The sequence below is a fragment of the Amaranthus tricolor genome, chromosome 10 (genome assembly GCF_026212465.1).
Source record: "Amaranthus tricolor cultivar Red isolate AtriRed21 chromosome 10, ASM2621246v1, whole genome shotgun sequence".
Lineage (NCBI taxonomy): Eukaryota > Viridiplantae > Streptophyta > Magnoliopsida > Caryophyllales > Amaranthaceae > Amaranthus > Amaranthus tricolor.
Window position 1 is genome coordinate 5,683,256 of NC_080056.1, and position 9,761 is coordinate 5,693,016.

Sequence of the window (9,761 nt, forward strand, 5' to 3'; positions counted from 1 at the left end):
CTCGTTTAAAACAGTTTCACTGTGAGACACTCCCCATATATAGATTAAATAACACAACTAATACATTATTAGTATATCAACTAATACCTGATTAGTATATGAGTTCCTTGAATTGAGATCGTCTTATCGAGAGACGATCTCTCACAAAAATAGCTCTTAATGACCTTTTATAAATAATTTAAATTTTTGATTGATCATTAATTAGAGTTAAAAAAACCTGTCCGAAAAATAAAAACGACCCTCAAAGTTCAACCTAGCAAATAGAATTTGCAAAGTTCGACCTACGCGAAATAATTTTTCTGAAAATATGATGTAATTTAGCTGTAATTTTACCTGATATGATTTCTGATCTTGTTTGTCCTACTCTTTTTTTTTTCTTCACAAAAGTTATATACTTATTTATTACCATTTCGACATTTAGTATTATGTGATAATATTTCATCATAAAAACAAAAATATTTAAGAATAAGAGCTTATTATCATGAAAATAATTAGCCATATAATATTTCATTAAAATTAATACAATATTTTATTTATTATTGTCACCCCTCAATATCGACAATCACCTAACCGGTGGGCGGAGAGTAATACTATTAAAGGAGAACTTAAAAAGGAATCATTTAGTCAATTGTGTGCACCGTCGAGAACATTCAAAAATTAAACATCTTAAAAATGACACTATTTATTAATCACTTTCTATTTATCATTAGTTTTTAATCTATAAGTTAAAATATAGTTAAGCAAGATCTTATTTAATTCTTCTCATTGCAAAGATTATAAATATCAAATTTTTATAATTTTTTATTATGCATAATTAGAGATTTTAAGAATTAAATTAATACATTGGACTGCATGAAAAAGTAAACATTGCAAGTAAATTGAAACGGATAAAGTATTCTACATATAACATAGTACAATCCATTATCCATTAACATAAAATATAAACAAATTCTCAAACAATACGGTTTCTGTAAGACTATTTCTATTATACTGACTTTTTTTATACTTATAGTCTTAAAGTGAGTATTTATAACTTTAATGTAATCACTTATAATTTAAAAGTGATCAATAATGTTAATGTGATCAATTTTTTTAGTCTTAAAATCATCACATATGATTATAGTGATCACTTATAATCTTAAAATGATCAATTTTAACCTAAGTGATTAGTTATAAATTTAAAGTGATCACTTACAATCATAAAGAGATGAATTTATCAATTAAAGATATCAATTGATAATATACACTTATCCCATAATAATACAGTTTCGCAAAAAACTTATTTTAATACTACTATGTCACATCTTAAATTTGAAACTCAAGAACTACAGTGATGTATTCTATTTTTTACTAGTAGTTGCTCCTGCCATTTTATTTTTTATTTATAAAAAGAAACAAAAACAGCCAGCCCCTTTGTTCATTCTTACTGGTTTCGCTACCTAAACAATTTTAGTCTTTTCACATGATTTGCTTCGGTGATTTCTATCGGCAAATTTTGTATGAGACCGTTTTATAGAGATACAGGACTATATAAGCAACCCATTAATTAAAAATACTAAAATTTAAATTTATACTTGTGTAGAAAATAATTTTTTTAATTATTTAGGTTAATCCAATTAAAGTCATTTCACGAATAAAGGACTTTAAAAATAGTAGACTTTTATAAATACAACCCTAACTAAGGCTATAATAATACTTCAAAAAGCTTTTTAACATATTTAACTTTTAAGACGTAAACTCAAACAAAGTGAAAAGTACAATTTATTTTTTCCACATACATTAGATAAGTCAAAACAAGGCAATCATTAAACAAAAGTCAAACCTATTTGTTCATATATAATATCTTCCCAGAGTACTCACCATCAAAACAGACAAAAAACCAGTCATTATTCTACAACAATGAGAAACCAAACAACATCCTTGTTTCTTCTTCTTCTTCTTCTCTTTGTCTTCACCAATTTAAATTCACCAACTTTTGCCAGAAATTTTCTTCCAAAAGGATCTTCCTTAAATGTTAAAGATCCATCTAACACTGATAATCTTCTCATTTCTCCTGATAAAACCTTCACTTGTGGATTCCTCAATACAGGAACAACAAATGCTTACTACTTCTCTATTTGGTTCACAAATTCCAAACAAAAAACATTTGTATGGACATCTAACAGAGATAATCCTGTTAATGGCCGCGGCTCGCGCCTAACATTAAGAAAAAATGGTGTGATGGTATTAACAGACATTGATGGGTCAATTGTTTGGCAAACAAACACAACAGGATCAAATGTTGAAAGAGCCGAGCTTCTCAATACAGGAAATCTTGTTCTTAGAGATCAAATTGGTAATATTCTTTGGCAAAGTTTTGATTTTCCTACTCATACTTTGCTTCCTAATCAAATTTTTGGAAAAACCCAGAAATTGGTTTCTGGTATTGGTCCTGATATGATTGGAACTGGGTATTTTAGTTTCTTTTTTGATACTGATAATGTGCTTAGAATGATGTATGATGGTCCTGAAATTTCTAGCGTTTATTGGCCTAATATAGGGTTTACTGTTTATCAAAATGGTAGAACAAATTATAATAGCAGTAGGATTGCTGTATTTGATGATTTGGGTACATTTTCTTCAAGTGATCAGTTACAATTTAGTGCTTCAGATGTAGGAATTGGGATTAAAAGAAGATTAACCATGGATTATGATGGGAATTTTAGGGTTTATAGTTTGAATGAATCATCTGGGTTATGGAACATAACATGGCAAGCAGTTTCAAAATTGTGTGATGTTCATGGCCTTTGTGGTAGGAATGGGATTTGTGTTAATACACCAAAACCCATGTGTAGTTGCCCACCATTGTATGAACCGATCGATTCAAGCGATTCGAGTAAAGGTTGTAAACCGAAATTCAAAAGAAGTTGTTCAGATTCTAGGTTTGTTGAGTTGCCTCATGTTGATTACTATGGTTATGACCTAAATTTTAGTCTTGGTGCTTCATTTGAAGTTTGTAAGGAACTTTGTGTAGGAGATTGTAGATGTCAAGCATTTAGTTATAGAGTAACTGGTCAAGGATTGTGTTTCACAAAAAGTGCCCTTTTTAATGGATTTAGGTCGGATGAATTTCCGGGGAGCTTGTATATTCGATTACCGAGTTCTACACAGACAACATTGAAACCTGTTATAAGCGTTAATGTGTCTCGAATTGATTGTAGTCGAGGGAAAGTGTTGGCGTTTCCGAACAAATATGATATCACGAGTCTTAGATTCAGATGGGTTTATCTATACTCGTTTTTTATTGTAATTGGTGCACTCGAAGTACTTATATTGTTAGCTGGGTGGTGGTTTTTGTTTAGGAAGCACGGTTTTACAGCTTCGATGGAAGGTGGGTATCAAGTACTTTCGAATCAGTTTAGGAGTTATAGCTATAAAGAGTTGAAGAAAGCAACCGGGAATTTCAAGGAAGAAGTTGGAAAAGGAGGGTTTGGGGCTGTTTACAAGGGAACTTTGGTTGATGATAGAGTTGTTGCAGTGAAAAAACTCGGAGATGTAGTCCAAGGAGAGGAAGAATTTTGGGCAGAAGTGAGTACGATTGGTAAAATTAACCATATGAATCTGGCTAGAATGTGGGGTTTTTGTTCGGAAAGGAAACACAGACTGTTAGTGTATGAATATGTACCAAAAGGATCATTAGACAAACACCTGTTCTCGAGCACAACCTTTCTTGGGTGGAAAGAAAGATTCAAGATTGCGTTAGGCACGGCCAAAGGCTTAGCTTATCTTCACCACGAATGTCTCGAATGGGTTATCCATTGTGATGTGAAACCCGAAAATATACTCATAGACGAGAATTATGAGGCAAAAATTTCCGACTTTGGCCTAGCGAAGTTATATCAAAGAGGGAATCATGGTTCATCAGAAATGACTAGAATTAGAGGTACAAAAGGATATATGGCTCCGGAATGGGCAATGAATCTTCCCATTACTGCAAAGGTTGATGTGTATAGTTACGGGGTTGTTATCCTCGAGCTTGTGAAAGGGATTCGACTATCGAGTTGGGTGGTGGAAGATCACGGTGATGTTGCGTTAGAGGAAATACCGGAATTTGTTAGATTTGTGAGATTGGCTAAACGGAAAATGCAGAATGGAGAAGATTCATGGGTGGAAGATTTGGTTGACCCGAGATTGGAAGGTAATTTTAGCTGGAACCAAGCTACTATGATGATTGAGGTTGGACTTTTATGCGTGGAAGAAGATCGAAACAAACGACCAACTATGGAATCGGTTGTGCAAGCTCTTTCGGAATGCTGTGCAGACGAAAACTGATGCAAATTTTCAGCACTTACATCTCTTTCTTGTTGTATACATGTATTTCTTGTTGTATACAGAAATGTACTATTTCTGTATGTGTTATGTACTTGAGAAGTCTTAGTAGAAACTACAACAAACAATTATGAGTGTAAAGATATATCTATATACCTTGTACAACTAAAAATCTCTGCAAGTTAGAAGTATGGTTTCGGCATTATTATTGTAGCCGATGCTCAATATGTCGACATCAAAAACGTCAACGTCAAGATCACTCAACAAGTTCATGATATTCCATAAACAAGCGAAGAATTCACTCGAGTTCCTTCAATAAGGATCAAGAAACACTTTCAAACAATTCGAGATATCGACAAATGAATATTGATTGTTAGCTAGTATAGTTAGCAGATTTAACCAATGGGTAGAATCAATTATTTTGTTGTCTTTTAAGCTAGCTACAAGTCAGCTATTACAAAGATGTTTTATAAAAATCAGTTGTTGACTGTTGATTGTTCAGTAGAAAAACGCGAGTCATTTGCTTGTTCTGAATTGAGCGCTCTGATCCATGGAACATTATCGGTATCAATAACAATATACTTGCAATTTTATTATAGATATCGAGATCTGCACCGAGAATTTCAATATAAACTCCTAACAGCATATTTTTGCCGATTTTCCATTACATCAAAAATTACTTATACGCAAGTTTGTCAATTTCATGTTTCATCTCTGTCGTCCATTACTGTTTTACAGAATGGCACGAGACCATGGACAAGCAATCTAAAGCGGCAACAAAGTTTCCTTGAGAGAAACGAGCTGCCACTACGCCCTACGGTATATGAATCGCAGAAGTAACTAGCTGCATTACAATGCAATGTAAGTGTGGTAGTTGTAAGTAACCAGCGCGTATAAGCAAAACCGAGCATTAGAACCTTGGGGAACCGGTTTTGATCGGCGCCCAAATATCTGCACCGTTGCTTCCAGGTAATCCAGCTGTACACTCGATTGGTACGAGACACAGCCCTTTGCTTCTTAAGCTATAGTGTACGAGCTCCTGAAAACGCAATCACGAACAGAAACCGATTACAGAAGCTTCGCAACACAATAGAGATTGTTTATGCCGTAAATGATGTTTCGTGAACGCATATATCAGGTTGTACTCACCTCCATATTTGTAGCCGGTGTGTTCTGGAGGTAAGGAGCACTCAAAACCTACAAAACCCAAGAAAACTATAAGCCCGCAAGTTCAATTAGCATCGCACATTCGCACTTCGCAGCAACGCACACAATTATTGACAAACAACAACATAAGAACACCGAGTGGCATACCTTTACTTGCTCATGTAAAAATCGGATATATTCCATCGCCTCTAACAGGACAGAGGCTGTATCAGTCTGCATAAGATTCCATATACAAACCATAAGAAAGCATCTTAATAAAGAATTCGAATTCTAAAATACGCGTCTTCAAGGAAAGGCTAATGTTCCTTACCTTGCCGTATGGAGAAACAAGTTGCTGTAGTGTGGTAATCTTCTCACCGAGTTTTTCTTTTCTTTCCTGCATTAATAAACCATCGGTATAAATCCTACTCGAGAAACCCCATGGATTTGCTTCCATGGGAAATAAGAAAGGACATACTAAACGTAAAACGAACCTACCTTGCTAGACATCGACATATCAACCTTCTGCCGCTTGGATTCAACTGACGTGAAACTATTCGGGTCGATTGGCTGAACACTCCTTTTAAGTTCGGTCATTTCACTGTTCTAAACTTTCCTAGCACACATATAATAGATAGACATTACTTAGTACAATAGTTTTACATGGATACGTAAGCACATTGATAGAAAGACATTACTTGATTAAGTAGGAAAGTGTAAAATGGACTCGGTACTCCGATCAAACAAATTTAATATTCATTATTCCATTGACATTAAATGGCTCCCACCTAGGCAAGACTTGGAGGGCAGATGTACGCTACCCCTTGTTAGTAATAACAAAAAGGTTGTTTTTGATTGACATTTTATAACAAACATCATATGACACTTCACATACATAAGAAGCACACATGACTTAATGATCATTTCAATATAATCCATTATAATCCGAAATCTAAGAACTATTATTCGTGTAAGCATCCCACACTACGTATAACATGTGTCAGTCCAGCTATACAGAAAACAAAATTCTACATGAAATAGAACATTAATGAAGATTGTCATCACTAGAATCTATAGGAACTAGGAACGCAAACACAATACTGTAGGATCGATAAAGTCAAACAAATCAGAGTCAGAGTCAGAGTCATTAACCCAAAATCCTGCACAATTCAGGATCCGAGGGAGGAGGGTAGCGGACAGATCATACCCGTGCCCCCTCCAAGCAGAAGACAAGGAAAAAATACGCGCACTCAATTTATCCTCAAAAAAGATAAGGTTAAATCAAAAAATAGTTATTCGATAAACCAAGGTTACTTCAATGGTATCCATTGAGACCCTCGTACAAACTTCACGCCATTGTCATCACACTTAAGAAGTAAAACTTATAGTTATTGACAAAGGGGAATTGTAATAATTTAGACTAGGAAACATCCTGGACAAAATAGTTATAATCAAGTACGACAAAAACATGCCAACCTAGACATATAATAATATGGAATGAACCAAGCAATCTAGTCAAAGATCAAACTTCACCTAATTTGCTGACACACCCTAATGATATATTGCTTGATATCAATTAAGAAAGCTATATATAACTCCCAAAGGACCCCACACAAGAATACTATTATGTCCCTTTGAGTTAGCCCCGTTGACCGTATTTTGTTAGAGCTTTTTTGTAACACTCGAATTTCCTCCCGTCCTTTACGGTTTTGGTTTCGTTAAGGGGTCGGAAATTCTGGTCTATAGGGCATATTCTTAGGGACGGAGGGAGTATTTTATTTTCAGACTCGTAAACCGACAAGCTTTGTTGGTTAGTATTCAAGATAGTATGTAAGGTTCAACTAATTGTTTCAATATTAAAAGGAGACAATCAACTAATTTAAAGATAACCATCATGAGTATGCAAACGTCGAAAACGCGTCTCGACTAGATTTTCTACATAGTTTAGTCTTGATTCGGAAAGGCCATTTTCTATTGAGCTTAGAGATATATATACTCTTATCATTCAATTTAAAAATCAATTTTCACCATTATTGTAAGTAGTTAATTAAAAATAGAAAATGCATGCAGTTGTAGTATAACCAAAAATGAGTAAATTTTTGTCTAAAAAAGCAATTGTCAATCCAAGGCAAATCCATTGTGCTATTTTGAGGTATGCCGATACCGTGACACTATTGAGTAAAAATAAGGCACCATCGCATTGTATTGGACAGCACCGTAAAGGTTTACAAAATAAGCGAACCGATATTTCCTCCGATGTAAAAGTATAAAAAAAGGTGTTTTGGGATGTATCAAGGGATATTTTATGGTTTTGACCGATATTTAGGCGTTATAAAAACTGCATCACTCTCGTTATTGCATGAGTATTCCAAAACTGCAATCGCAACTATTGGTGCATTTTACACTATGACCGACACTCATTTCTACATGTATACTGAACCAAATTCATTGTCATTAGTCTGTGTTGACCCGACCCGACTTTAAATTCTCCATTAGTAAACCCATTGGCTAGACTAAGCAAAATTCACAATTAAAAACTTTGTTTTAGTTATATTCCAAGATTGGGACCCACAAAAACTAACAATTGACAAATTAACATAAAAATTATCACCAACAAAAGTAAAACCCTACCATGCACAACACAAACTCAAATTTCCTACTCCCTGCTCCCTACTCCCTCCTCCCTCCCTTCTTCAATTCAAATGAGACAAATTTGGACTCACAAAAGAATTTAGGGCTACCAAATTGGTCATCATTTAACCCTCAATCTCCTCCCATAACTCAATATAACCATAAATTCTTATTTTTAGGTAAGATCCAAACAAACTAACTCTTAGTCCGTTGCAGTATGTTTGACTTTTCATGCACTCTAAGACGATATATTGAGTTGCGCATAACTATAAATTATAAAAAATTAAAATTATAAAAATATACAATTATATGATTCTGGTGAAAAAAGTGGGTCCCACAATCATGATACTAGTATATTTTAGCATTTTGAAGGGTAATAAAGGTCAAAGAAAATAAAGGAGTGAATGACGGAAATATACACACGTCCAAAAAAAAAAGGCAGGGTAATTATCGAGAATATTTCAGTGCTGTACCCTTTATCACACTTACACTTAAAATCACAAGTAAATAATAAAAGTGCACCAAAATGAAAACTATAACAAAAATAATACTTAAATTAATATATTATATTTCTGTGATGGTTTGGACATAGTTGCTTTACCAGACTTGGCTTCAAAACAAATGCTAGAATCTTTGTACGGAAGGATTTACTGCCTTGCTAATTTGCTAACAATGTCATTTTTTTGTTTCTTCTAGACTTAGGGATGATAGGAAAGCTAGCCTTATTGTATAGTATGGCTAGTTTTTTTTTTTTTTTTTTTTTTGTTGGCTTAGTTGTTGTTTGGTTGGCTTTGTTGTCGCTTCATTTTCGTGTTTTGGAAAGTATTTTTTCCTTTTATAGCCTCGGTCGTAAAAGGTTTGAGTTAATATATTCCTCTTAATTGCCAAAAAAATTACTTAAATTAATATATTATATACTCCATTACGCCCCTCATACGAGTACTAAATACTCATATCACTTCATACAAGAGGTTGATAAAATTAATCCTTCTATTATGTTATACTCCGGTATTGTTGAAAAATACACCCTCTATTAGTCACATCTAATATATTGATAATTGACTAAATGAGATTATGTCTCCGATCTCCATCATAAGAAAAACTTAGCACTTTTTATTTGAATGAATTAATTGTTAATTATATAAAAAGAAATTAATACTAAAGAATTTCCATATTATGTCTTTACTCTTCATCATAAATTCATTAGAGTTAAGTACATGCCACTATTAATTCCATATACAAGAACAATAATTGAGTATTCTTAAATTATACTCATGCAACATAATATGATCCCAAAAATGTCACAAATAGGGCAAAAGTTACTCAAAAAAGAAAACACAAAATTTTCTCTTTTTTTAAATAAATCATAAAATTAAGAAATGTCACAATCTAGTTCTACCCAAATTATTAATTCCCCACTTCTCCCCCATTTTACCCACCAATAAATTAATTACAATCATCAAAATATTTTTCATCATTCATTATTAGAGTGTTCTGTTCGGTTACAAATTCAAATGAATATCAGGTGATCGAATCTATTTTAAATAATATTATACGTCATGCAAGGTTACAAGCTTTTTTCACGGATAAGCCGAAAGAAGGAGAGTGTAAATCAAACTCAATTCCTCATATCAAACTCATAAATACTCTAACCGAAACAAAATCCGATTCTGAAG

General features: G+C 33.5%; 2 protein-coding genes across 4 annotated transcripts in view; one reads left to right on the forward strand and one right to left on the reverse strand.

Annotated features, from left to right (window-relative positions):
- The first annotated feature begins 1,861 nt into the window (after positions 1 to 1,861).
- LOC130825324 (putative receptor protein kinase ZmPK1) lies at positions 1,862 to 4,436 on the forward strand. The gene has a single exon (XM_057690488.1). It carries the CDS (start codon positions 1,900 to 1,902, stop codon positions 4,309 to 4,311), a length of 2,412 nt encoding a protein of 803 aa, XP_057546471.1. The 5' UTR covers positions 1,862 to 1,899; the 3' UTR covers positions 4,312 to 4,436.
- A 437-nt stretch (positions 4,437 to 4,873) lies between these two features.
- LOC130825325 (transcription factor bHLH153) overlaps positions 4,874 to 9,761 on the reverse strand; it is a 5,420-nt gene continuing 532 nt past the window's right edge. Inside the window, exons 2-6 of one of the 3 annotated variants that reach the window (XM_057690489.1) lie at positions 5,953 to 6,060; positions 5,786 to 5,851; positions 5,623 to 5,688; positions 5,458 to 5,505; positions 4,874 to 5,347 (exon numbers count right to left, since the gene is read on the reverse strand). In XM_057690489.1, the coding sequence (XP_057546472.1) occupies positions 5,219 to 5,347; positions 5,458 to 5,505; positions 5,623 to 5,688; positions 5,786 to 5,851; positions 5,953 to 6,060 (417 nt within the window). In that variant the 3' untranslated portion in view covers positions 4,874 to 5,218. Of the gene's footprint in view, positions 5,348 to 5,457; positions 5,506 to 5,622; positions 5,689 to 5,785; positions 5,852 to 5,952; positions 6,071 to 9,761 lie in introns of all 3 variants that reach the window. The other 2 variants (XM_057690490.1, XM_057690491.1) reach the window with 2 other exon arrangements.

What these genes read in the sequence shown, in the direction of transcription:
- LOC130825324 (XM_057690488.1), top strand. Translation starts at nt 1,900, where the DNA reads ATGAGAAACCAAACAACATCCTTGTTTCTTCTTCTTCTTCTTCTCTTT.